At 36.1% G+C, this 27,739-nt stretch overlaps 4 protein-coding genes across 7 annotated transcripts in view; 3 read left to right on the top strand and 1 right to left on the bottom strand.

Annotated features, from left to right (window-relative positions):
- The first annotated feature begins 340 nt into the window (after positions 1 to 340).
- Positions 341 to 11,418, top strand: LOC142546585 (protein TONSOKU). Its single transcript, XM_075654373.1, has 19 exons — positions 341 to 773; positions 1,719 to 2,516; positions 2,826 to 3,002; positions 3,239 to 3,330; positions 4,017 to 4,115; positions 4,521 to 4,984; positions 5,066 to 5,106; positions 5,189 to 5,404; positions 5,777 to 5,924; positions 6,904 to 7,023; positions 7,400 to 7,500; positions 7,623 to 7,746; positions 7,902 to 8,014; positions 9,003 to 9,114; positions 9,270 to 9,374; positions 9,463 to 9,529; positions 9,631 to 9,751; positions 10,005 to 10,178; positions 10,573 to 11,418. The coding sequence occupies exons 1-19, from the start codon at positions 483 to 485 to the stop codon at positions 11,197 to 11,199; spliced, it is 3,990 nt and encodes a 1,329-aa protein (XP_075510488.1). The 5' UTR covers positions 341 to 482; the 3' UTR covers positions 11,200 to 11,418.
- Positions 11,419 to 12,706: 1,288 nt separating this feature from the next.
- Positions 12,707 to 16,459, top strand: LOC142546586 (uridylate kinase PUMPKIN, chloroplastic). The gene is made up of 7 exons (XM_075654374.1): positions 12,707 to 13,044; positions 14,079 to 14,232; positions 14,312 to 14,365; positions 14,645 to 14,736; positions 15,178 to 15,404; positions 15,623 to 15,799; positions 16,024 to 16,459. Exons 1-7 carry the CDS (start codon positions 12,878 to 12,880, stop codon positions 16,131 to 16,133), a joined length of 981 nt encoding a protein of 326 aa, XP_075510489.1. The 5' UTR covers positions 12,707 to 12,877; the 3' UTR covers positions 16,134 to 16,459.
- Positions 16,460 to 19,718: 3,259 nt separating this feature from the next.
- Positions 19,719 to 22,931, top strand: LOC142546588 (protein trichome berefringence-like 7). The gene is made up of 4 exons (XM_075654378.1): positions 19,719 to 21,114; positions 21,396 to 21,554; positions 21,639 to 21,945; positions 22,425 to 22,931. The coding sequence occupies exons 1-4, from the start codon at positions 20,315 to 20,317 to the stop codon at positions 22,440 to 22,442; spliced, it is 1,284 nt and encodes a 427-aa protein (XP_075510493.1). The 5' UTR covers positions 19,719 to 20,314; the 3' UTR covers positions 22,443 to 22,931.
- A 150-nt stretch (positions 22,932 to 23,081) lies between these two features.
- Positions 23,082 to 27,739, bottom strand: part of LOC142546587 (O-fucosyltransferase 38) — a 5,991-nt gene continuing 1,333 nt past the window's right edge. For 2 of the 4 annotated variants that reach the window (XM_075654376.1, XM_075654375.1), the window contains exons 3-11: positions 27,569 to 27,636; positions 27,047 to 27,135; positions 26,674 to 26,851; positions 26,291 to 26,419; positions 25,901 to 26,037; positions 25,038 to 25,251; positions 24,738 to 24,922; positions 24,245 to 24,337; positions 23,082 to 23,493 (exon numbers count right to left, since the gene is read on the bottom strand). In XM_075654376.1, coding sequence (XP_075510491.1) covers positions 23,361 to 23,493; positions 24,245 to 24,337; positions 24,738 to 24,922; positions 25,038 to 25,251; positions 25,901 to 26,037; positions 26,291 to 26,419; positions 26,674 to 26,851; positions 27,047 to 27,135; positions 27,569 to 27,636 — 1,226 coding nt within the window. In that variant the 3' untranslated portion in view covers positions 23,082 to 23,360. The other 2 variants (XR_012820488.1, XM_075654377.1) reach the window with 2 other exon arrangements.

Below are 27,739 nucleotides of genomic sequence, written 5' to 3' on the forward strand. Positions count from 1 at the left end.
AATATTCTAAATTAGTAATATATAAAATACCTTAAAAATCATTTATTTATATTATTTTCTTAATATCATATATATTTTAATAATTATAGTCAGTGCACTCGTGTGCGTTGTGTGTTTATATATCCGATTTTTATATAAATGTTTAAATCAAATTTAAATTTTATGATTTTGTAATAAGTTTTTAAATTTTTTTATATGCTAAAAAACAAAGAAATAGAAGGTACTTAGAGACACTAATTTGTCTTTCCATAGGTAATAAAAAAATCTATAACTTTAATGGTTTATAATTTATGTATAAAGTTCCATTTATTTTTAATTTGAAGATAAAGACGAGTATTACTCGTGTCAAGCGGGAATATCGATTCACAAATTTTCAAGATTATAAGGAATACCCGCCACACCCACACATCATTCAAACCCCACGCTCACACACTACCGAGACTGATTATATCATCGTTTCTCCGATCAAAAACCCTAAAAAAATGCGTCCAAAAGAGGCGGCGGCAAGTAACCAACAGCAGCTCCAGGCGGCGAAGAACGCTTACAAGAGCGCGGTGGCAGAGGGCAACCACCAGGAGGAGGCCCGTTGGGCAAACGTGATAGGGGACATACTGAAGAACCGCGGCGAGTACGTTGAGGCTCTCCGGTGGCTGCGAAAAGACTATGAGGTCTCCCTCAAGCACTTGACGCAAAAGCAGCTGCTACCCACGTGTCAGTCCCTCGGCGAACTCTACCTCCGCCTCCATCACTACAAAGATGCCCTTGTTTATCAGGTATATCAAGGGGATTTCCCCTTTTCATGTTAATCCTAGTGTTTGTATGCATTTTTCATGCTGTTTTTCTTCGTTGGATTGAAGATATGCGCAAATCTTATTGATTCTTAATGGACTGACATGGTCTGCTTAAGCTGGGATTTTTTTTGGATTCTGCCTTTCCTTCACTCACGATCTCTCGTGGAATTTAAGTTCATACTACAAACTGGGTTACAGTGCATACCCAAATACTGATAGATGTGCGAAAGCTGTTCATGTAGGCTGTTGAGAGATTATTTCGAAATTTGGACAGTGTGTGAATGAATTCCAAGACACCTTTGTAACGCTTTCTTTTAAGAAATGTGTCTCCCCCACTTGTGTAAAAAATTTCTTTCAGGATACAATGAAATTATTCTGAACTTGTGGTTGACTAAATCAAATCAGAATTCAAATATTTTTCTTGAACTAATGAGGCCATATATATAGAGATGACACATTGATTCAGAACGGTTGCGACTCTTCATGAAACAATGCATCTTTTCACGGAAACGTGTCATGAAACAATGTGTTGTTTCCAAAGAGTTGACTTACCCCTTGCGAAAGGTTGTGTGGATTCTGAATAGTTTTTGGGGCAAGCCCCCACGACCTGACCGGACAGGTCGATCCTCGTAATTTTCGCAGTAGTAACATTGTTCGTTATCAACAACAAAATAAATTATGAAAAATTGATCTAACGGGCTGGTGATCTATAAAGCATGCACACACGTCCGATTCTTAAAGATTTTGTGTCGAGTACCAGCAAGCCTTTTACCAATTGCGACATTTTTTCATTGTACACATTCTTCTACTTTGCTTTAGCTCCGAACTTCCAAAACCGTTTTTTGTTCACTTACATGACACCCAAACAGTCTACAGTTGTTCCTGAGCTCTACTTTTCCTGCTAACTTTATTCTTAATACATGGCAGAAAAAACATTTAGAACTTGCCAATGATGCAAACGACCTTATCGAGCAGCAAAGAGCTAGCACCCAGCTTGGGCGAACTTACCATGAAATGTTTTTAAAGTCAGATGATGACCATTACTCAGTTCGTAGTGCCAAAAAGTATTTCAAATCTGCTATGAAACTTGCCAGAACTCTTAAGGAGAATCCACCTACTGAGAGATTTTCTTTCATAAAGGAATATATTGATGCCCATAATAACCTCGGAATGCTTGAGTTAGATCTTGAGAACTTGGATGAAGCAGAGAAGATTCTTTCAAGAGGATTAGAAATATGCGATGAAGAAGAGGTGGTTGAAGATGATGATACACGCAGTAGGCTCCATCATAACCTGGGAAATGTTTACTTGGAGCTGAGGAGATGGCAGAGAGCCCTAGAGCACATAAAAAAGGATGTGATGATCTGTAGGCAAATTGGGCACCGTCAAGGGGAGGCTAAAGGTTATATTAATCTTGGCGAGCTGCATTATAGAAATCAAAAATACGATGAAGCTATTTCTTTTTATCAAAAAGCACTTGACCTTGCCAAATCACTGGAAGATGAAGATGCACTAGTTGATCAAATTGATGGAAATATTGAGATTGTAAGAGAGGCAGTAAAAGTGATCGATGACTTAAAGAAAGAAGAGCAGACTCTCAAAAAATTAGAAAGATACACTAGAATGTCTAGAGGCACAGAAGATGAAAGGAAGTGGTTGCTGAAACAGAATTCGTCTATTGATATCCTTGTTGAGAAAGCAAGGATGATCATTTCATGGCCAAAGGTATATATTTCCTATTATAGTTCCGACTTTATTTTCTTTATATCCTTGGCAACTGATTTTTTCTTTGACAGAAAAGTGATTTTACCATGTCACACTTGACCAAGAATCTATTTGGATGACACTTTTGTTTCTAGCACATGAAGAATTGATTGGAGGCAACAAAAATATTTATTAGCTCGTGTTAATCAGGATGTCAACGTGTGTAATTTTTTTCAAAATTAAGTTTAGGGGATGATCTATTTGATCTTTTGCCCTCTCTATCCAGTTATTGTCATTTCAGTTGTTATAATTCATGTTTTTTTAACTTAGCTTCGTGAATATGGGAAAAAGAAGAAGCAAATAGCAAGTGAACTTTGTGACACAGAGAAGCTAAGTGATTCATTTTCAGTCATTGGAGAGTCATACCAGCTCCTTCGGAAACACAACAAAGCGCTTAAATGGTTCAGAAAAGGTTGGGATGCCTATAGGTCGATTGGCAACTTGGAGGTAATTTATTTTATCACTCGTCCTGAATTTTACAATCGTTTCCGAGGGAAATTTTCCAAAGCATGATTATCATGTTAATTTTCTCAGAATCATGTACTTGTCACTGAATGATATACCGATTTTCATGGTTGAAATGATATCAGGGTCTCAAAAATGGAATCTTTTGATTGCGAAATTATCGCAACGCTCCATTGTCAGTCTTATGGATTCTTATGTTATTACCAAAGTGATTTCAGGGGCAAGCGATGACCAAGATTAACATGGGAAATACTTTGGATTCCAATGCTGATTGGGCAGGTGCTCTTGAAGCTTTTAAGGAGGGACACAGGCAAGTATCACTATAATCTTCCTCAAGCTCAATACTCAAGCGCATCACCTATTGGGACTTATTTAATAATATATTGATTCAGAAGGCATTTACTTTTATTTTGATAATTGTGGTTTTTAATTGGTTTTCTGGTTTCTTTGTAGTCTCAAATACTAGGTACTTGTGTACCTATACTCTTCTTATATCCCATCTCTCCCTCTCTTCCACTTCGATCACTCCCTTTCTCTATTTACCCTTTTATATTGTCATAATTATGGATTTTCTTTCCATGACATTCTGCCTCTGAGCCTCTGCTATCTTGCATGCTTATCTCTTTTGCATGGTGCTAATGAAAAAGAGATTTGTTTCATTTCACATCATATATCAATCAATCACATGCCTTTATCCCACTAGGTGGGGTCATAGATCCTCTTTAATGGGTCCATGCATAAAAAATTTCCAAGGTTTTATGCTGAATGATAACCTAACGCAAGCACCCTCTTCCTTTACCCGGGCCTGGGACTGGCCATGTCAGAGTTATTTTATTTCTTTTCACTTGGACAAAGAATAGTTAAATGTTTTTACTTGCCACTATTCATTCTAAATTTTTGTTGTTGTTATAGACAAGTTGCTGGAGATTTCTTTCGTTCTTTCTTTTTTCTTTTCAAAACAAATTTATATATGCTGACAATGGTTCTTGACTGCAGGATCGCTGTTGATGCAAAATTGTCTTCCTTGCAGCTGTATGCTCTACAAAATATGCATTATATCTACATGATTCGCTTAGATGATACCGAAGAAGCAAGGTAAATCACATTTTTACTTAATTCATAATTGGCTCACTCTGTGACATCTCACAAATCCACAATCCATACCAGGTGTGGGAAAATTGAGTGTTTTATTAGCGGGGTGCAGTGTACTTGTCTTAGAATATTGGAGGATCATTTGTGCAAAGGAAGGATTTTTGCTAAATATTTGCTGGCAAAATCCATTGCATTGAGTTTGCTCGCTGGTCCTTTTTTCCTTTCCTTGTAGCATTACAGTTTTGAGCATTTGGCTCGGAAATAAATCATTGCTGGAAAAAGAAGTTGAGGATAACCATTTAGATGATTCCAAATATCCTCTATGAATTTTTTTGGCTTTGATGATTAATAAATCTTTCTTTTAAATTACTAAATTTGTGCATTCAATAGCTTTAAATAACTTTTCAGGAGGACCAAATTGTTGATTGATGAATTAAAGCAACCAACTAATGTAGAACTTGATGATGAAGATTTGCTAGGAAACCATTGTTCTGAAACTAAAACCGAGATGGATAATCTATCAACAGATGATAAGTCTGATGGTAGCTTTTCTCCAAAGCTGAGCTCAAGGAATTCCTCTAAATCGAAAGCTAACAACTCTGCTGATGAGGTGATCGAGGACATAACTTTGAGATCCCTACTTCAATCTCGTAAAAAGTTACACAAGAAAAAAACTGCTTGTGGAGTGGCACCTAACGCTCCACAAGGCTCCACAACATGCAGCATATCCAAATCCACTGGTAGTCCAACAGTTAGTCGTAAACGTGTCCGTGTAATCATTTCTGATGATGAACATGAAGATGATGAGGTCAATCATTCTGAAAAATTATTTAACAAGGGTCCTGCTGAAAGAATTGCGACTTCTGATGAATGTAAGCTACCAATGGGTTTTTCATTTTTCTCAATGTTTTTTAATGAGGAAACAAAAGTGAAATGAGTTTATGCTGTTGCAGATATGAAAAGAATTGCCAGCAGTCCTGTTTACGAAGTTCAGGTAATAGCATTTTGTAACCTTGTTCATCATGTTTATTTTCCATGCCAATCAAAGCTAACTTTCTAGTTTTGCTGTTTTGTAGAATGTTTCACCCGTTGTCTCAAGATGTACTCTTGGTGCTTGTCCTCTTGACCTCGAGACAAGTACTTGTTCCTCCAAATCTAGGAGTTCTACATTAGGTGTACAGGATGTCAAGGATTTTAGACTTGCAGGAGCACGTGCAGCTATTGGCTCCTGTAACTTTCTCCACAATGAAATTTCCACTGCCAATGTGCATTCTTGCTGTGATGAAACTTGTGTGAGTATATTTAAGAAGAAAAAAAACTTTGCAACTATGATCCATTTGTCAATCTTTCTGCTGTAAATATGTAGTTATAGCTCACATACACGCTTGTGCCACTTTTAATGATAGAAGTCCATACACCTGAATTGAAGTGGAAATGCACATAGTCAAATAATAGATATAACCGCTTTTTCCTTGAAAGAACAGTTTCTAATAATTTGTCAAGACCATGAGGCAGTGCATTACCTGAATGACTGAGAACTTTGTCTTTCCTTGTTATCAGTTGATGGTTGGTCTCCTTGGATAATTTTTGTAGTATTGTTAGGTATCATTTGTTTTCATGAACATACTATTTACAAATCATGGTACTTGACTTCTTTATTGCAGCAACATATCGTGTTCAAAATCGAGGATGAATTGCTACATTTGGACCGAGATTTGTGGAATGTTGGTGGTAAGCTCAGCATGGAACAACTGAAGGTTGAATTGGCATGCTTGTACTATTTACAACTCTCCAAAGAGAGAAGGTCAACAGGTAAACTGTGACCCTCAGTCATTCTTTAAGTAACTTAATTTTGTGATTATTAATGAGGTGGTGATTAGGTTGACAGTCAGATGTTCGTGTTATCCCGAAGATCATGTTTTGTGGTACAGCGGAATCCACTGCTCATGAAGTATTTTATTGCCCACTATGTGTCTTTCCCATTGCTTGAAAATGGTTTAAGAATGTCTAAACGGTTAATTAATATTGTTACAGGTTTCATGACATTAGTAGCTACTTTTTTGCCATTCGTAAATTTGAATAATTGTCTACCAGCTAAATTTAGAGGCAAACTTCAACGTGTTTGTTTTCTGAATTTTTTTGGTATTTTTACTTATAGCCTCGCTTACACATTATCTGATTGACCAAGAGCTTGCTTGAACTCGAAATGAAAATCACGATTTCTTATGCACATGATTTTCTTAGTCTTTAAACAAACCCCTCTTTTCATCTCGTACTTAAAAGCATCTAATGTTGATTTCCCACTTGATTATGGTCGTCGAATGCTTCTTCTGATGATCTTTGAGTTGTTAACTTAATATGTCATGAAGGTTGAGGTATAATCAAAAGCACTTTATAAAATCTTTTATCAATGGAAAACTCTTAATATTCAAAGTGCACAATGTTTTGCTTTTAACCATGGCAGTAGGGTGTTGGTATTTTTGCTTGTTATCCAATAATATTGGATGAAATCCATCCAATGATGAGGTTTTTCGATCATTTTTTTATATTAATGATAATGGTCAAGAAACTCAAGATATTATACTATTTAAGAGTTAAGACCCACCTTATAGGTCAAAGTGCAAAAACAGAGAAGGCTCATGCCTATTTTCCAACTATTTTCAGCAGTGTTCCACTAACCTTTTCCAGTCAGGGTGTAGAAACATGACTTCGACTGCTGAATCTGATGGAACTCATTTTAGGCTAAAAGCATGGATTATTGACGGTAATAATTGTTACTGCATGTCCACAGGATTAGTGCCAGTCATTCAGCATGTTGAGTACAAGGGGAGAATTCTTGAATCTGTGGAAACGCTTCTTACTTTAAGAGACAATGCATCAGGAGATGGCTTGATGGAGGTTTCTGTTGCTGGTATAGTTTTTGGCCTGTTTATTTCTCGCACACTATTTGCTCAATTTTGATGTTTGAAGTTGGGATAAGGCCAATGTATATTGGATACGGACACAAACTACAGAAATGAAACATTGGAAAAAAGAATTGTGGCTGATACCACATTAGCTTAAATCCATCCTGCATGATGGTTATTCAAAAATACTGCATACAATTTAAGATAGGTTTGGGGGAATGTATACATTTGCTTTAGTGATGGATAGTTCAATAAAATTACAATGATAAGTATATTATGATAAAGTCGCTTTTTTCTGAAAGCCACTGACAATTTTGTCATTTGTGGGAAGATTTTAAATTATGATGGACATTCAGAGATGATTTTATTTTCCTTTAACAGTGATGGTGCCTAAGCGTGTGATGAAACTGTACATAGACAGCTGTGATGAACTATCTGTGCCACCAAATTTAAAAGTCGTCAAAAAACTGTACAACTTACAGGCAAGTTTTAAAATTCGACGTAGGCCACAGACTGCTAGCTGAAATGATTTCCTCAGATTTTGTGATCTTAAAAGCTAAAGGGTCAAGGAATAACCTTTTATTTTCTTGACGAACTTTCGCAGGCGTCAGACGACGTGATTGTTGTGTCTGATTGTGAATTGCAAGATGTGTCAGTAGCACCCTTAATAAATGCCTTGCAACTACACAAAACCTTCGCTGTCTTGGACCTTTCTCACAATCTATTAGGTAATTTTTGCGCTGTAGTTTGTTTCGTCATGTTTCTCTTGTTACAAACTTTCTCAGGTGTATTTTTGCAGCCGTTCCATACTTGTTGAATAAGTGATTCTTCACCTTTTTTCACTTTTAACAAAAAATATTCCTTTCATTTTTTAATTGCTCAGGAAATGGAACAGCTGAGAAACTTAAGCAAGTATTTATGTCATCGGGACAAAGTTACGGTGGTCTGGTTCTAAATTTGCACTGTAATCAGCTTGGGCCAACTGCTTTATTCCAGGTTTGGTTATTGTTGGTTTTAAATTTTCATTTTTTTAGTTGTTCACTTTGCTTCTACAAGTGTTGTATCTTGATGAGTTTGACTACACGTGGATGCATGGGCCTGTAATAGTTCTTCCATATTCTTCTCTTTCTTTTTGTTATGGCTCTGATGGTGGAAATACACTGTACGTGTAGAAATAGTGATATGAGCGTAATTAATTTGAATATCCTTCCATTATTGATTATTCATATCCTGAAACATAAAATATGTTATTTGTATCCAATTTTAGACCCTGTCAAAATCAAAACAAATGATCCATAAATTTTTTTAAAAACAAATGAGATGTAGCTATGTTCAATCTATGTTGCGATTGAAGCCCGTCACGAGGTGGTGCTCTAATATTAACTCTTGTGTTTGTAACTGTGATTGATCATTCTTTGTCCGAGTTTTTATTTTCATTATTTTTTCAAATTATTACTGGTGGAAGAGTAGCATTATTAAATTTTGCTATAATAAAATAGGCGTTGATTTCTAATTTAAAATTTCTTGTTGACCTAAAAGTATCTTATCAACAAAAAAGAATAAGAATCAACAAAGAAACGGTAAAAAACAAACGAGAGCTGTTTCCTTTTTTTTTTTAAAGTTCTAAGAATCTGAACTTTTAAACAGATATTTACTGCTTTGTAAGAAAGAAATGCCAAATGAGGGACATTTGGAAAGGTTGCACTAACCCATGACTCAGGAACTGATAGTTCCAGTCCAAAAAAGGCAGAACCATAATCGTATCTTCTATAGATAGGTCGGTTTCCGTTTCCGTTTCATTTTCCTAACGGTTCATTTTGGTCTGATTCGAACCAATAGTCCAATACCTTAAGTAACATCATGTTCATTAGTAGATGTTGAACTTTGTGCCATTATGGTTTTTCCTCGTCACAAATTCACAACTGTGCCAGATGGGCATAATATATCTGGATGTTTAGCTAACATTTTCTGCTCCCCTTCACAGATTTGTGAATGCCCTGTTCTATTTACTCGATTGGAAGTTCTCAATCTCTCGGGAAACTGTTTGACTGATTCATGTGCCTCTTACCTTTCAACCATCCTTAAAAACTGCAAAGGTAAAAAACCTTATAAAAAGTTGGTTTCTTTCAGTCGCTTGGTTAAGACCTCATACGGAGTTTGAATGGGTTGTCTGTTGAACTGGACATCATCAACAAAAGGAAGATCCACAAGTTTGTGTGGTAAGACTCTTGACTAGCTCTTTGTCTCGCAGCTCTGTATAGTCTGGATATAGAGAACTGTTTTATCACATCGCTCACCATTCAAAGGCTTGCTGATTCATTGGATACTGGATCAATGCTTGCACAACTTTGTTTAGGTATATCTGTCTTGAGAAAGTAGAAAATATCATCTTTATGATCCTTTTCGTCTGGGTAACAAATTCACTTACCCTTTTTGTTTAACAGGATACAATCGCCCTGTTTCTAGAAATGCAATAAGTTGTCTCTTGCTCAAGCTTGCCACTTTAGAAAGGTCTATTATTGTTTAGTTTTCTTCCTACTTTTCCATTACTCATCAATTGTTTGATATGAAAAATATCGTTGGATTAAAAATTGTTGTATTATTTGTAACAGATTTCACGAGCTCAATCTGAATGGTATAAAGCTAAGCAAGCCTATGGTAGACAGCCTTTGTCAACTTGCCAAGGAATGTTGTTTGTCAGGATTGATGCTGGGACATACTAATATTGGAACCGTAAGTTATCTATTTGCTCATAATGGCTATCAATTGATCCCATATTGATTTTCTTTTATGCATTACTAGCCAAACTTAGTTAAAAATTTCTATTATTAGTGTTTTTATTGTGCTAAATCAACCGAAACTTGATCTCTTCGGATAATTAGGCCTTCATCGATCTTGTGTATATCCAATTTTAATGTCTGAAGCTTTTTTTACATGCAAGTGACCTTTTGGATTAATCTCACCATATGCAAGGATGGCTTTTCAGGATGCCACAATACGGTTGATTAAGTCACTACCTAAAGACACCCAGGAATTGGTCAGGCTTGACATTTCATTTTGCGAACTTACATGCAGCAGTATCATTGATCTCTGCAATGAAGTATCTTTGATTGGTAGTATCCTGGAGCTGAATATCAGTGGAAATCCAATCAAGAAAGAGGTTTGTTTTTTCTTATAAGTGTGTTCCCTTGTAGAGCCATTTCTTTAAAAGTTATGCTCTTGGAGAATTTCTTCGTAACTTCTCTGTTAACATAGCTTAAAAATTTGAGAGTTGTGTTCTGGATGTAAAACTTGAGGTTAGATTCGTGCAATTCTTGAAATTTCAAGTTAAAAGTTACTTTTTAGATATTTGAGGTGCTATAAAATTGGGGATCCTTTTGATAACCTAATTTGTGACTTTGAATGTGATGATGCAAATCCAGGAAAGTTTTATAATCATTAGGTGAGATGACAATTTTTATCCAAATTGTACTGTAGTTTTTGTAAGTCATATGGGTTATATCACACTTCTAAGATATTCGTTTTCATGAAGCTAAATCAAAGAATAAATGCAGGGTGGTGATGCATTGGCTTCTTTCCTTAGCAACCCACAATGTTGTTTAAGAGTTTTGGCAATCAGCAACTGTCAACTCAGCTTATTTGGTCTCCTTCACATACTACAAGCTCTGTCTGAGAATTGCTCCCTTGAAGAGCTCGACCTGACCAAAAATGTTAGTACACGGGAAATCCATTCTCTGACAGACTTCATGGAACCAACAAAAGTATCATCACACCCTCCTGCACCTGAAAAAATCGAGGTCTTACCCCAAGAAACATGTGTCCTAGACACAATAGATAACCAGCTTGAAGTCGCTGACAGTGAAGATGATGAGCAAGTAGGAATAGAAACTACATTACCTGGTGTGGGTGATAGTCATGCATGCTTGTCCCAAGATAGAGCTCGCCTTTCGGAAAACCAGCTCTTCCAAAAACTTGGGGCTTCTATTAAGATGGCTTCTAATTTGCAACTGTTAGATCTTAGTCGCAATGGGTTCTCTCAAGAAGTCACAGATATGCTATTTTTGGCATGGTCATCAGGTGCTAGATATAGTGTTGCTCAAAGACATATTGAAGAGGATATTGTTCATTTTTCAGTGCAGGGAATTGACTGCTGTGTCATTTCTTGCTGCAGAAGAACTTGAGCCCTTTGATTTTTCAGGTTAATAATTTTGAAAGATATAAACACTGGGATAAGAATAATAATTGTTTTAACATTCGTCATTTAATTGTAATTTGACACTTCGATTATAGCCAAAGAATCTTAGGATGTTAGGTTAGATATTATGTTATTTTCAATTAAAACTTTTTTGGAGCACCTATCGCAAAGGTTTTGTAAAAGCATTTCGTCAAAGTATTTCAAATTTCTTCATTTGCATAATCAATCATGCAAATTAAACAAAAATGATCGATATAATATGATGTGTATTGGTGCAGTCTGACAATAAAATAATACTAGCCGATAGTGTTGCAGTCTTGCAGAATCTTCCATCATTTTATTATTTATTTGAAAAAAAAATGTTACATGATTTCACAATCCAATCTAGTCTAACATACATATATATATATGACTTATAATTGTAAATTTTCTAATATATTTTTGTTCACTTAAGTTGAAAAATTGAATCAATAAATCTTTTTGCAATTTATTGTCCATCTTAAATGACTTTGGACATTACTACATATTTAATTTATAAATTTACCTATATTTTTTCTACTAAATTTGGTTACTAAAACGAGTAGATTTATTCATGGTTAATAATAAATATTTAATGTTTCTATTTTATATATTTTTTTATTTTACATATAAATACATCATTTTTATAACAAGTTGATTTTTTTAATATGAACTAAGAAGTATCATATATGCTGTAGATATTGAAATATGTTAAAAAGTATCTGTAAGAATATTTTTTTAACATAAAATTATTATGTGATTGCGGTTTTGCGATTATTTCATCTTATTAATTTTTAATGATTTATTTTTTAATTGTGGTTTTGTTACTTGTACCTCCCATAGCGCGGGGTGGAAAACCTCGTACCATAATGTATGTAAGTCGCTTTACTTTTTAAAATATAACTCATAAAATTGAATAACAAATATTATTTTACAGATTATCTATCATTTTAAACAACCATGATTTAGTTTCTTCAAATTTTTTTGGTATGATTTTCGAATTTTTTCGGTATCTTTTTCATCTTTTTTATTTTAATTTTCTAATTCTTTCTTCAATTAAATAACAATCATATCATCATATTTAATTTTCATGTTTATTTTTCGTCATTGGATTAGTTTTTAATAAATCTATTTGATGTTTATGTGCTTTTTCTTGTGATCTTTTTTTTTTTTATAATGTACTTAAGTTCATTACCAACGTGCAACATACGTACTTTGTTACTGATCTTTTTAAACATACAGGTCTCCATTTTCTTTTTTCTTTTTATTTTTACTTTTTCCCTGCAACATACATTCTATAGGATAACGATTCTTGACGAAGTAAGAAAATTTTTGTGGACTCAAAAAAAAAATGATAAGAATAATAAATAAATTTTTTGGTTGAAAATAAAGAAGATGGCTATAATACATAAGTTACAGAAACCTACTGGCAATCAAATGACAAAATTATTTTTGATTTTCCATCAATCTTTCTTGTCTTTATATTTTTCATGAACCTCCGTTTTATCCAAGATATTCACCTAGCCTTGTTATCAGGGGGCAAAAAAACCGAAACTGAAGTAGAAAAACACACGAGGCGGTAGAAAAGCAATCACAGATAGCTGAAGAATTTAAATCAGGGTTACTCTTTCCTTGTGTTCTGAATAATGGCTCTTTCAAACTCCTTTTGCCGCCCCATTGCCTCTTCGGCGCCACTATGTTTTTCGAGAACTACGGCCCCAGTGTTTGTGGGATTTCAGAGCTCTTGCTATCATACAGTTATCAAATGTTGCTCTTCTGAAAAGGGTCCCAACTCAGACCCTGTGAATTTCAGGTATTCTCGTCCTTCATTGCTGTATCTTTTCTAGCTAATATTTCTCTCTCGTTCTTGCTTTTGTTGGTGAATTTGTGTACTCAATTGCGAGTGGTTTGGTGGGTTGTTTGTCAATTGTTGAATGGTGCTTGGGTGTTTCTTGGAATTGTGTTTCTGTATCGCAAGTGCTGAGTCTTGTGATAGTGCGTTGTTATATGTGTTAGAATGCTTTGTTCCCCAAACAATTGAATAGTTGTATGTTATTGAAGAAGCAAACCGAATTCTGATCGTGAAGAAACATTCGCCACATACTTTTAAAATTATCTGACTTGGGAACCCTCAATCATTAATTTCTTCTGAGTATAAAATATTTTTTTCGATTATGTTTTTAAAATTGTTGTTCAGAATAACATATATTGTGGACATTGAATTTGAATGGCTTGCTTTGCACTCTGAGAAGAGGAATTGGAATGACCTTAGCTAGTGGGAGCAATGTATATGTTGTGGAATAGCTCGTGTCCTCCACCAAGTCATGTCTCAACCGATTTCAGTTCAATGTGCTGTTTTCACGACAATGTACCTTACTTTACCGTCATGTAAAATAATTCTTGAAAATGGCGCTCTGTTTTTTGTTTACAGTCTAAATTAAAGAGGCAGATGGTCCCCTCCAGAATGTCTCATGTCTAACATATGGTGTATGACTACGTCCAGCCATTTACAAAATGACAGATACACTAATGTTTAATTCTTATTTTGCTTTAACGATGGTTCTTAAAGTGAAAGTCACATCGACTCAAGGTTTCTTGATTTGTGTGACAGGATATTCCCTTGGCCTTGAGCAATGCCCTTTCCCTCGATCATTCGTTGTCAGATAGGACATGGCATATTTATACTGGAAAGTTTTAGTCATATTTCAAATTTTATGTGCGGATAATTTCTTCTATTATGATTTTTTTTGGGTATTGGCTCTCTTCAGTTTGTTCATAATCACAATGTAGGTATACAAATGAAAATCATTTTCCTTTCGATTTGTTCACATCCTTCTTTTTTCACAGGCAAAAACAATTATCTTCAATGTCTATGCCTCCTTTTGGTGTAACGATGAATGATAATAGCTCATCCAAACCATTATATAAATGGCAACGGGTGTTGCTTAAAGTAAGCGGGGAGGCACTTGCAGGCGATCAAACACAAACTATAGATCCAAAGGTTGGAATACTGTTGCAGATATAATTTAGCGTTTATTAGTGTACGTCCTCTATGCTTGTAAAAAAATATACTTGTACAGATCACTATGGCCATTGCAAAGGAAGTTGCATCTGTTACTCGGCTTGGGATTGAGGTACCTTTTATCATTACACTTTCTGAAAGGGAAGAAAAGTTCTTTTGTGACATAGCTGCTAGATAATGCAGCTTTGCTTTCCCTATTGTCATTTAAGGCTATTTTTGAACTTGTCAGTTCTCTTCACGCAATGAACCATATAGTTAACTGCAACGTGGTTTGAGTATGTTGCAGTTACCAAAAAGTTAAAGATACTGACTCACTCATATTCTAGCTAAGACATGGGCTTAAATTGCTCCTTTTCCGCACAGTACTGAATTGTATACAGAAATTCTTCAGGTGGCAATCGTGGTTGGCGGAGGAAATATCTTCCGGGGAGCCTCTTGGGCAGGGAGCAGTGGTCTTGATCGCTCATCTGCAGATTATATTGGGTAGTTTCTTGTTGTTGCGTTGCTACATTTTTTAACAAAATTTAATGTGATAGTTTTGATTGTGCAATACATCATGCTTTTCAGAAGTATTCACTTTTACCCCATCTCAATTAATGTGGTCCTCCAGTTTCTTGTTCACACGTTAAAATTTAGTTTGATAATAGTTATTAATATTCGATCTTTGAAGTACTTCGTAACATTTAATGTTTTTTAGAACTCATCAAAAACCTAATTTACTCTCATGGGTTAGCCAACTCAAAGAAAAAAGGTTCCAAATTTAGCTATACAAATTGGCATGTAGCTGAACTTTTTAGTTGTGTATATTATCGAACTGGTCTTTACAGATTAGGATGGTTTATTGTAACAATTATGTTTTAGCTTTACAGATTAGGATGGTTTATTGTAATATGATGGTTTAGCATTTCTTGTCTTTATGTTTAGGATGTTAGCAACTGTCATGAACGCGATATTTTTGCAATCAACGATGGAGAGCATGGGCATCCCAACAAGAGTTCAGACCGCATTTCGCATGTCAGAAGTGGCTGAGCCATACATTAGAAGAAGAGCTGTTCGGCATTTAGAGAAAGGAAGAGTTGTAATTTTTGCAGCTGGAACTGGGAATCCCTTCTTCACAACCGATACTGCTGCAGCACTTCGGTGTGCAGAGAGTGAGTCCATTTCTTTGACTTAGATTCTTATACTAATTTGCTATTTATCACATGTTATAAAACCATAAATCCCTCTTAGTTTTCCTTCGCGTTGTGTAAATATCCAAGTGCCATCAATTTTCTTTTAGAGTCATGAATTCTTTTCTTTCTTGTATAAAATTTCATAGTAAAAATGGGAAATCAGAAACTGATGTTAAATTTCTGAATAATATGTGTAGTTAATGCGGAAGTGGTGCTGAAAGCTACCAATGTGGATGGAGTTTATGACGATGATCCTAGGTGTAATCAAAATGCACGACTACTAGATAACTTAACCTACCAAGATGTAACTTCAAAGGAACTGTCTGTAATGGACATGACTGCCATTACTTTGTGCCAAGAAAACAACATTCCTGGTAGCCTTGAACCTCTCATGAACATCATATGTGGATTCAATCGTTTTAACCCCACTCCCTCCATTCCCCGAAAGAGTGAAGGAAAGTCATATTGTGCTATTGCCTTTGATACTCTGTATATATATCTATATATCTATCTATATATATTATTATTAGGCAAACCATGTCATTTTCTTGATTCTTTGTACTCTTTTAGAAAATGGTTTTTGGTCTCTCTGATGCAGTTGTAGTGTTTAACCTCAACAAATCGGGAAACATATCGAAAGCCATTAGGGGAGAGAAGGTTGGCACATTCATTGGAGGGACTCAGAGTACAACAGCAGCTAGGACTTGAAAGCATCAATTCTTGTATTCCAGGGTTTCTTTTTAATAGTTTAAATTGGAGGATAAAACTTCAATCTTCTCATATAAATAGTAGCTGGGTTGCATAGTGTTTTCTTTTCTTATGATTTTTTTTAAGTCGAGGAGTTGTGAGGTTTTGGGATTCTCATGGATTACATTTTGTACCAGGGTCTTCATTGTAGATATTATTACAAATTCAAATGCTGTGCACCTACCGATCGTATTTCTACATTATACAATAAAATGACTTTTATTACAACAATATAGAGCACAGTACAAAATTTGGCAACCGACAAAGTTGCAGACAAATACTTTTCTAATAAAACTCCTTGCACTGAAAGCCTGGGTAGCGTTCTATGTGCTTGCAATTAAATTCTTGACAGCTCTGAGCTGAGGCCCTGAATAAATCTTTGTCAGCTCTCCCTCATTTCTGATGGTAACCCATCTGATAATACATCTTGATAACTTCTAAAGCTTCTGCACATAAAGCATTTTGTTCTCAATCTACTTTCAAAACAAGTAAAACGAGCTGCGTTTTACTGTCCAGCAACTTTTTTCTTCCACCGGCTAGCAAATTATCAAAAAGTCAAATCTCAAATTTGCAGTTTATGGTAATTGTAGAGAATTGTGAAATTCCTCACCTGAAAGGAAACATTGGATACATATCTGCGTGCAAGGTGATGTTCCAAATGAATCAACACAATCACCCGGGGGTGGTGGTGGCCAAAGTCGGAGAAAAAGGCTTTGCGTTTGAGTTATCAACGAATCCATTCACCTTCGAAGTTCTTCCCACCCAAAAACATTCTTCGTTTCATTATCTGCACAGATAAGGTAAGACGGGCTTTAGAGTCGAATCTCAGAAAAAATGGCCAACCGGAAATGCTCCATTTCACAGCACATTGGTGCATTGCTGTCTAGGCAGCTCAAAAGCTTTTGATCCATCATCCGTGTGCGCTTTCAATGTCGGAACTGTACTTTCTTCACTCCTACAATACCATTATACAACGTTGACATGGTACGACTATCTGGCTCTACTATTGATGTGATCCGGGTGAAATGAGTGAGCAGAGTCGGGTGCTCCACCGGATCTGCTATCAAAATGATGAAGGAAATAAGAGCAATGTAGATATCTGAACCAGAAGCTTCTTTCCCGGGCAGAGAGGATTTCCTGCACTCAAGAAGGTAACCACGTGAATGGGCGCCGGAGGGGTGTCCGGCGTGGCCACTCCGATGCTTAAGTCAGTGAATAATTCAAGCCAAGAACCAATGTAACCAAGTGATGGTTGTGATATTGGTGTGAATGAATGAATGTAAATGTAAAGAGAGAACCTGATATTTATAGTAGGAGAAGTAATAATGACCTCGTTCTCCGTGCTACCTACTAATTATAGTAGGACGGCTGCACCCTATATTCTGACATGTCAAATCTAATACCGGTCACATCCAGCCCATCTGATTTTGTCAACCCATCGGCCTGGTGTCAGAGATGGGACAGTCGTCCACATCCTATTATGCTAGTATATTCGAGTGCGGTGCTCATATCGAGGTGGCCCGGGTAGAAAGTTTCCAGGAGCTTGAACAAGAGCCCGGGCGTCCGGTGGCCCGGGGAGAAGACGTCCCGGGCATTCACCCGCTCGGCTCCTGATGAACCCTTCCTGCCGACTTGTCCTGATTCTGGCCATCCATCCAGTATCCTGGGTCGCCCATGCCCCGGACACAAGAATCGTCCATGATACACTCGGGCACAACCCTGGCTATCCTGAGGGTATCATCAACTATGGTACGACTATCTGGCTCTACTACCTTGGATGACATCTCATGTAACAGGGTTAAGGCCTTGCCCATACGCCCCTGCTTACAATACCTAGATAAGAGGGCCGTGTATGTGACAGTATAAGGTTGTAAACCATGTTCAATCATCTTATTGAACAGGGAAAGAGCACGCTGAAGGTTGTCAGATTTGCATCGACTGTCGATTAAAGCTGTGTAGCAAATGACATCAGGCTTCAATACCATCTCCTTCATTTCAGACCAGAAGGTTGAAGCTGTCAGTTTCTTGTTATTGATTCCTTCATTTTCTGCTTGAGACCAAACCCTTTTCAAATTTACTTTCAAATGTCTGTCAAACATGACAGTATAAGTGATTGTGTCAGGGCTAATGCCCCTTCCCTTCATATCATTGAAGAGATCAAGGGCTTCTCGTAGGTAATTCACCTGACAATAACCATTCAACATTATGGTGTACATTATTTTTACATCGGAAGACAATCCTTTTCTGGCCATATAATCAAATGCCCATTGAGCCACTTTAATATTTCCAGCACGGCATTGAGAAGATACGAGAGTTCTATACATTTTCTTGCTAGGAACAATGACAGAAGAAACATTATCTCAAACAGCTTGATAGCTCGGTCACATTCTCCATCCAAACAGAGGCTGCTTAGAAGTTTTAAACAAGAACTCTTTTTTCTAGAACTCCTCGCATGACCAATCTGGAAAAAACTTCGTAAGCTGTTGTTGCCATGCTCGATTCACAGTACCCATTGATCATGTAAGTATAATGTTCGAGACTCTTTATCTTCTACATTACTTAAGTAATGTACATTACTGCAGAAATGGGTTTCCTTCGCATACCCTTAAGAATCTCAACGACCTTAAACAGATTCAACTTCCCGGAATGGTTACCACTTGCCGACGCTATCACTGATTACAACAGCACCATCCGTTAAGATGGAATTCAGATCCTCTGAACCAGAGTCCGAAACGTAAGGAGTGAAATGTGCAAGCGATGGAACAGATTGGAGTCGCATGAATTGGACGCTGCCAAAGACCTTTCTGCGGATAAGAGCAGACCTGATCACAGAAACAAACATTGAAAAAATCACTCAAACATCTATGAATTTCTTGAGAACTTTCTAGCATCCCTGCATCCTTTCTCCATTCCCGCCACCCAGCTCCGGCGGAGAGTAGCTTTGAAGTGGCGAGCTACACACAGACACAGTATGCAGCTCCAGCAATCTTTATTCCCATGCCTAATTATGGGTGTAATTTATTTATATGACCTTGCAAATTGGATTTACTTGAGGAAATAGAAAATAAAAAAATTGCAGTCAGAAATTCATTATTCCACCAAGATTTTTTTTTGAAGTATCCCACAATCTAAAATAATATGACAATTTAAATTATATTTTTTCTGCTTAAAATGTAAATAAATACAATAAATAATCTCTTTCAGTACATATAATTTTGTATACCAGTTATTTCATCAAAATTATTTTTTCCCCAAAAAAATGTAAATAAATACAATAAATCATCTCTTTCAGTACATATAATTTTGTATACAAGTTTATTTCATCAAAATTATTTTTTCCCCAAAAAATAATTTGTGGAAATTTGATTTTTAGTGGGATAATGTTTCTTGAAAGAAATTATTAAAAACCTTTTTTTAGGAATTTCTTGAACTAATGTTAGTTAATCATTAACAAATATTGGCGTATTATTTTTTTTAAAAATAATTTAGGATTGAATTGATAAAATAAAAACAAATCATTAATATAACTTTGGTGGCGCAAAATGGTATGACGAGTAAAGTAAAAGGTTAGAATCAAGAAATTTTCAATAGTTCAAGGGGTAATTAAAGCAAAACGTAGGCCAAGTGCCGGGATCCACGTAATGCTCGGCAAGACAGGAACCATTGTTGTTTGTTCAAACATCGTTTCCAACTCCCTCGATCTCAACTGTTTCATCTCGCCTTCCCATTACTTATTATTCATTTTTTGGCATAAGATTCTCTCCGGGCTTTTTTGTTTCTGGATTGAGTCGAGATTCGTGGAAAAAGCTTATTTTTTAAGAATTCTTGGATGCCCGTTTCATTTTGTGTGTTTCTGTATGAAGGTGTCATCCAGTGAGGTTCAGGGTTCGATTTATAGGGACTTTTATGGACAAAGTTGATAAAGATGTAATGATTTTTTTTATCATTTTAGTTTGGTGTACAGCTAAATTAGGTGTGATTGTGACTGAATGGTAGGTGTACTGATCGGTTGTCTGGTTTATTTCTGGTTTGGGTGCTTTATTAGAGATGGTTCTTTTTGTTTAAAGAGATAATTTTTGTTCATTTGGTTTCCTGTTTTAGAAGATCTTGTTTTTAAAGTGCGGAGGTGCAGTTTGTTATCAATGGAAAGAATGAGTAGTTTTAATAGAAGTGTTTCCTTTAAACAAAGGACTGCTAATATTGGAAGTCCAAGATTTAGTAGAAAGAGTAGGATGTCACCTCTATTTCATGCTCTGATTATAATGGGATGGTTGGTTTCCTTCTTCTTGGCTGTGGGCTGTGGATACATGTATGTTTTGCCAAATCTTACGCATTCATTTCATGTTCCGGAGGATAGATTTATGAATTTCAGTGGTTCCGATAATACGTGTGATGTATTTGATGGAAATTGGGTTCTGGATCATGGTTACCCATTGTACAATGCTTCAGAATGTCCTTTTGTAGAGCAAGGATTCAATTGTCTAGCTAATGGTCGGATGGATGAAGATTATCTGAAATGGAGGTGGAAACCAAAGAATTGTGATATTCCAAGAGTTAATGTGCAGGTTATTTTGGAAAAGCTACGGAATAAAAGAGTTGTTTTTGTTGGTGATTCAATGAGTAGAACACAGTGGGAATCTTTGATATGTTTTTTAATGTCCGGCTTGGAAGATAAGGAGAGTGCTTATGAAGTTAACGGGAGCAAAATAACAAAGCAAATTAGATTCTTGGGTGTAAGGTTCAGTTCCTTTAATTTCACCGTTGAGTTTTACAGATCGGTTTTCCTTGTACAACATAACTGGGCGCCTAAACATGCACCAAAGAGAGTTAGATCAACCCTTAAGTTGGACAAGTTGGATAGTATCAGTAAGGAATGGATTGATTCAGATGTTCTGATTTTCAATTCGGGTCAGTGGTGGGTCCCGGGAAAGCTTGTTGGGACGTAAGCTACCTCCTCGATCATAAATAAATTTTAGATTTACTTGTCTATTCATTTCATTGAGCTTTATAAGATATATCAGCTGTGTCGTGATTGAACTAATGTGCACGATCTGAGTGCAAGTAGGCAATCATTTTTCCAACTATTTGACGATTTATGTTTGATATCTTCTATGTCATGCATATGATTTTTGATCAATTAACTAATCATGTAATCCAAAACCACCACTATTGGTTCCTCTGTTCTCTTAATGTATATTAAGTCGTGAATTCTGTATTTGACAGGGGATGCTATTTCCAGTTTGGAAAGACTTTAAAGCTTGGAATGCCAATTGTTGGTGCTTACAAAACTGCCTTACAAACTTGGGCATCTTGGGTTGATAAAATGATTAATCCGAAAAGAACCCGAGTTTTCTTTCGAACATTTGAGCCATCTCACTGGAGGTACCTCTTGCTAAACAATTCTTATATTGGTTTTCCATGTTAGGCCGATTTATCTTATCAAATGGCAGTCTGTTTCTGCTTCAGGAATGTGACTTTACGGCAATGCAATGTGACTAAGTTGCCGCTTTTAGAAGTCACGAAAGACAGTGCAAATCCATTTTCAAGTATGGTACTGGAAGTGGTGAAAAATATGGCCGTTCCTGTTACTGTTATTCACGTAACTCCAATGTCATCTTTTCGAAGCGATGCACATGTTGGGAATTGGGGTGACATGCCTTCTTTATCTGACTGTAGCCACTGGTGTCTACCTGGAGTACCTGATATGTGGAACGAGATAGTCCTTTCCTATTTGCTCGGTATCTTTGAACAAGATTCTGAGTGCGAGAATTCGGTAAGTTAATGGCCTTGACGCTTTTGTAGAAACTTGGAGTAATGACTTTATATTGTGCTTTTTCATGCTTGACTGCTTAATGACCAAAAAGACGACTACGGATCAAAAAAGGCGAGGGAGGGGACCACCTTTAACAATTTGAAAGTTTGAGTAATTTTTCTAGAACTATTGGCCCCTCAAAATCCATCTAGTTATCCGTGTTGCTTTCCTCTCCCAGATTTATGTAAGACCTTTTTATGCTATTGGATCCATTGATTACAGTTTGATAAGGTCGATTACACGTTGGTGCATTGAGCCATTGATTACATATCTATCGTGTAGGTCACACACGGTCCTACATCGCATCTATCGCATGTAATTCCACAAGTCTTTATAATGCGATGTTTTTGAGCACGTGGAAATGGTCCTAGTTTCTTTGATGTACTGATGATATCTATAACTGAAAGCGTTATCATTAAGCTTGCATTCTTTGTTTGCAGCTTCAGAACTGTGGGTAAATTCCTTGGTCATCAATTCCTTATAACCGACTTGTGGGTAAATTCCTTGGTCATCAATTCCTTATAACCGACTACAGGAACTAGTTGGCTAAGTTAGCGAGCAAAGTTGGAACATGTACACTAGTTACTAAACAAAAGGTAAACCATAGAATATAGCTTGTCGAAGAAGTTTGGTACTTAATTTTTTCATTCTTTGTACCAGAAACACACCCAAGAAACAGAGAGATCGCGCATCAATTTTTGTCGTTCCCACGTAATTTTTCGTTGCTGTTGTGATATTTGTATGCAAAAGTCTGAATAATTTTTTCCATTCTCGAGTCCATCAATTTACGAAGCGTCATTTCTTTATTCTTTGGAAAGGGTTACGTATCACTATACCCTTGACACCAATGAGATTCATGACTCAAGTTCTTTATCATCTTTTAGTTGTCGTTTGTTTGACCTACGTTGTAACACATTGGTCCGAATAATCTGTGCTGTATCGAAGAAAGTATTTCCTATACAACAAATACTGTTGGATGGATGATTGGATCAAAGCATATATGGGTTTCACATAAAATACATGCGCGACTCCTATATAGAATGCTGCTTGTTATATAGAAAGTATTTGACACTGACAGAGACTACTAGTGTGGTATGTGATTGCGAATGGCGTACATTACAACGAAAAATTATTTCATAAAAAAAAATCACAGCGCATCAAGGCATTATGGTTGCAACAACTTACTAGCTTTATTTCACAACTAATAACTAGAAAGAATTATACGGTGAACATCATAGTTCACAAGTAAGAATGAACCCAAAAACACAGTGCTAAAATTTTTGAAAAGGCCGAAAAACAAATTTTGGAACAGCTGATACTCATTTTGATCTCCCATTTTTACTTTTTCTTGATGAAGAGGGTACAACTTTTGCATTTCACCTGCCTGCATCTTCTGAGTTACATATGCATTCAGGGAGCGGGTTTTGGTAGAAGGATTCCTCCAGCCTGAGTCGTGCTCGGCCCTTGATTCCTGGAGGAGCTCCTTCTCTTCTTCTAGGTGCGCCGTACCTGAAAGTCCATAATTGTAAAAGTTCGGAGTATAGTTAATCTGTGTGGCATAATTATAAATCAGCTTGCCAAGGTAGAGGTGCAAGCGCTTCAACATGCTCGTTCAAAGCGCTGTTCCTTCCTCTGACTCGAGTATTCATTATAATATTTTTATATATATCTTTCTTTCAAATTAATTTAAATTGCTCTTTTGCTCTTCATTCTGGAAAAAAAATTGGCCATTTGACAACTAATGTTGTGAAGACCAGAAGCCAATGCAGCAGTTTCATTATCTGACCTCTTGAATTATTTCTATCGCTACAACTCCATCTGACACTTGAAAAAGCTTTCAGCTTGTAGAGCGTAAGTAACCTTATTTCCTACAAGTCAGAGATCGACTTCAAAAGGCTACTTCAGCGAGATTGAGCTCAAGTAGAACACCACTTGAGCTTGCCTAGACTTGTTTACAACCCAGCAAGTGGTGATCAGTAAACGAACCTAATTTGAACCTAAAAGTCAATCTTTCAGAATTACTTTTTTCCCCCTAAAGATGCTGTGTAGGATCACAATCGGGTTCAAAATGTAAACCGCAAGAATTTCTTACATCTTTTCGGAAGAAACCTAATTCAACATAATAGGGGCAAAACATCTGAGAAGAATAGGATTGAGATGAACGTAATCCACCAACGCAGGAAAATAAGCTAAGAATGCGCTGAAATATATCTGCCAATGAGGTGAACAAGAAATATAAAGTTGCGTATACATCTCTTACCTATTCTGATGAAGTTTCTTCACAAGACGGGACAAAGACGATAATCCGAGCTTTCCATCTTCTAGTTTATCAAATAATTCAACTAGACCTTTCCTGCACATAATGTACAGAGTATCATAGCACATAATAAAGAAACTCATAAAATTTTTATGCACTATAGTACTTGTAACAATAATGGACCATATTAAAAATATCGAATATCATAATGTACAAACGAATGGTAAGATTCCATTTGGATGCCTAAAAATCTAAAATCATAAGGTAAAAGAAATATAGATCTTCTAATAGCAATCCTAGTAGTAGACTTTGCCATGGTAATTATGGGTTTGAGAATATTGACTTTCTACGTTTGGAATATAATCACCAATATTACATTACTAAACATCTGTTTCTGTTTGCTTCTTTAAGGTTAGTGGAACTATTTAGTAACATTATATAAAAATTATTTACCTGAAAATATAAACAAGATATTGTTGCTGCTAGTACTTTATACCTGTCTGGAGTGATTGTTTTTCTGTGCCCTATGTATCGACGATGACCTTCAACAGTTCTCGCCATGTTACCCGAATGAGATGGAATAAAAACATCACTTTCTATACTAATGATGTAATCAAGTGCTGCACTTTGTGAGGCGTGATTAGAAAATGTTTTCAGTTCTTCCTGGGTTGCAAGCATTTCCTGTCATGACTGAGAAATTTAGCCAGATAGCTTAGCTACTAAGAACTATATTTTGAAAGAGGAAAAAAAAAGCATATATTTCCCGGTCAAATACAAAATTCCCAACAAAATCAACCTTGAATACTATGTTTGGAAATAGAGATTTGAGCTCTGAAAGGTGAGAGTCGCCACCATAAACTTCACCAGCAGCAATATATATCAATGTAGATGGACGGTAACCAAGAGCTTGAAGAAATACGCCAACCTCCTTGGGAGTTAAAGGGCAGAAACCACCAATTCTCTGTTCGGTTGAGTTAATATTCTTAATCTTCCAATGATTCATATTTTCCCTAACAAGACCAAAAATGAGAGAATGTAAGATGAGGAAAATACACGAGGTTAACGGTGTTTAGTAGGCAAATATGTATAGAAGAGACTGCTCAACAAATGCCCTCATTGTAAATCACGAATTTGCCTACTCAGTTTTAGCAATAAAACCGAGTAATTAACTAAACAGGAGGATTCAAATACTTGTAGCTGTGTAACCTTAAAATTAAGCATGTTCTAAACAGTATGTCATGGAACAATTATCTCCCCATCCAAATAAATTTTCAATATCAAACAAATATTTTAACTGAACATGTTTGAAATGAAACAAAACCAATTTACAGAGAATCAAAACCAAGTAAAGCCCTCTTAATAGGATAGCTTGTACTTCCAGAATAATTTTCTTATTTTGTTTTGATCATTCACAAGAATATATTTCTTAACCTAAACCATATTTAGGTTATGATGATTTCCAAATTTCTCCAGTACATCAACAGTCAACCCAGCACAGGGACCCGTCGTCACCAGTCAGAACACCAAAAAAGAGAAGTCCAATCCGCATAAACCAACAACAGTGATAATGAAGTTGGCTACGATATTTTAGACAAACCTAAGTCATTCAAAAATTCATATGGGCACATCAACACGAAAAAAACATAGAAAGCTTTTCACCTCATCACTCTGAGCTCCTTGGATTCTGTATCAGTAAGACCATATGTACAGCCAGTAAAAGATAGCATATCTTTCTCATATCTCAGATGCAGCGCAATGTATCTTTTTGCACGGAATCTCAGCCGCTCCACTAGCTTCTGTGGTGTCACCGTCATTTAAGCTCAGAACCTAATATAACATGAATCCCCATAGGATACTTCTTAAATATATCAGCAAAAACACGTGAATTCATGGATATCGTACTCGTAATTCTACTTACGAACCCATTTTTCAGGTATTTGAATTTCTCAAGAACCTCGAGAAATTTTGACAACCTCGGAGTTATTCTAGTGTGAAATATCAAAATAGTAATTCAGACAAGGGAATGGAAACTAGAATCATGGTTCTGACCTTTCCAAGTCTCTCAATGGAAGGAGCAAAACGGAGAGCATGATATAGAGCGCGACATCTCAATCTCTGAATGTCTAGAGGCAGGTCGTTGTTTGCAAGCCTAGAGTCTGATTTTGCCACATGAATTATCTACAAATAAGATTGAAAAAGTCAATCCAGAATGAAATTTGAATTTCACACGCAAATGATTATAGCACATCCATCCACATCTATTAATGGCATTCCAGATATTTTAATCTTGAGTAATTGATTCCTCAAAATTTTTTAACAATGCACATGAAAGAAACAATGCCTAACAGCTGTAATATGAGATAACTATTTGTGCTTCTACTTTGTGTGAATATTTTGGAGGTCAAGTAACAAACGGATGATGAAAAACTTGCCTGATAGTCCTTCCAGAGTTGTCTCATTTCCTCATAGTAACTCACACCAGACCATGAAGTGAAGTGCTTCCTAGCTCGAGGAACTGATTCTAATTCCTTAGGAAGTTCCTTCACAATCACCACATCTTGTTGTAATGTATTGACAAAATGGAGTTCATCAAATACATCAGAGAATGTACTGCACACAAATGCATCCCATTTAGTGTCAGAGACATACAAACTCATATAATATTGTTATATAAACAGTATTTCAACAAAAATCCCCGAAGTTAAAAACTTATGCCAACAATGAAGAGACCTTTACAAATTTATTATAATATTAATGCAAAGACGACTTGATATGCAGCATAAGCATTGCAGTAAAATAATGTACCTTGAATCCTGCCAGAATGAACGCTTGTCTAATTGAGGAATCACAAGTGTAGCATTCATAATGCGTGCCACAGCCACCATATCAGCTATCTACATGTAAAACATCCATGGAACAAATTATAAGAAAATGCGCATTTATCAAATTGTTGATCATAATAACAGTATCAGTTCTAAAGAATAAATGAAATTACATCATGTCTAGACAGGGATAATTTTTTCTTTTAATCGGACAAAGGAATAGATTTAAAATGGCTAGAGTTGCGTGTTTTTTTTGCTTTTGTCACTTTTGTTTCTGCATTGTAGTATTTACCAAGATAATATAATTAAATGATTCAAAATGATGTATCCTCAACACTAGCAGAATATCTGGATATACTACATAGAGATCCAGGCAACACAACCAATTTGAAATCTGCCTTTTGCTAAATACATAGCATGTTCAAAAGTGAGAATTAACTTTAACTTTAAAACAAATCAATCTATCCACACAAACAACAGAATAGTGGATGGAAAAAATGCTTACCCCAGTGCGCATTTGATTTAGCCCGCCATTGCTCCTCACTGTTATATAGTGACTCCCAGCTGAGGTTGCTGTGGGGGGGGGGTGTGCGCATTCAATACAAAATAAATGAATTTGGAATAAATGGAAGTATAAATAACATTAATCATAGGACTTCGAGGAACATAAATATGT

This window comes from Primulina tabacum, chromosome 5 (assembly GCF_025594145.1).
Source record: "Primulina tabacum isolate GXHZ01 chromosome 5, ASM2559414v2, whole genome shotgun sequence".
Lineage (NCBI taxonomy): Eukaryota > Viridiplantae > Streptophyta > Magnoliopsida > Lamiales > Gesneriaceae > Primulina > Primulina tabacum.

What these genes read in the sequence shown, in the direction of transcription:
- LOC142546588 (XM_075654378.1), top strand. Translation starts at nt 20,315, where the DNA reads ATGGAAAGAATGAGTAGTTTTAATAGAAGTGTTTCCTTTAAACAAAGG. An exon ending in CCGGGAAAGCTTGTTGGGAC is followed by an intron (nt 21,115 to 21,395) that starts GTAAGCTACCTC and finishes TGTATTTGACAG; the next exon opens with GGGATGCTATTTCCAGTTTG. An exon ending in TTTGAGCCATCTCACTGGAG is followed by an intron (nt 21,555 to 21,638) that starts GTACCTCTTGCT and finishes TTTCTGCTTCAG; the next exon opens with GAATGTGACTTTACGGCAAT.
- LOC142546585 (XM_075654373.1), top strand. Translation starts at nt 483, where the DNA reads ATGCGTCCAAAAGAGGCGGCGGCAAGTAACCAACAGCAGCTCCAGGCG. An exon ending in CCTTTCTCACAATCTATTAG is followed by an intron (nt 7,747 to 7,901) that starts GTAATTTTTGCG and finishes TTAATTGCTCAG; the next exon opens with GAAATGGAACAGCTGAGAAA. An exon ending in GAAATCCAATCAAGAAAGAG is followed by an intron (nt 10,179 to 10,572) that starts GTTTGTTTTTTC and finishes GAATAAATGCAG; the next exon opens with GGTGGTGATGCATTGGCTTC.
- LOC142546586 (XM_075654374.1), top strand. Translation starts at nt 12,878, where the DNA reads ATGGCTCTTTCAAACTCCTTTTGCCGCCCCATTGCCTCTTCGGCGCCA. An exon ending in TCAGACCCTGTGAATTTCAG is followed by an intron (nt 13,045 to 14,078) that starts GTATTCTCGTCC and finishes CTTTTTTCACAG; the next exon opens with GCAAAAACAATTATCTTCAA. An exon ending in TCATCTGCAGATTATATTGG is followed by an intron (nt 14,737 to 15,177) that starts GTAGTTTCTTGT and finishes CTTTATGTTTAG; the next exon opens with GATGTTAGCAACTGTCATGA.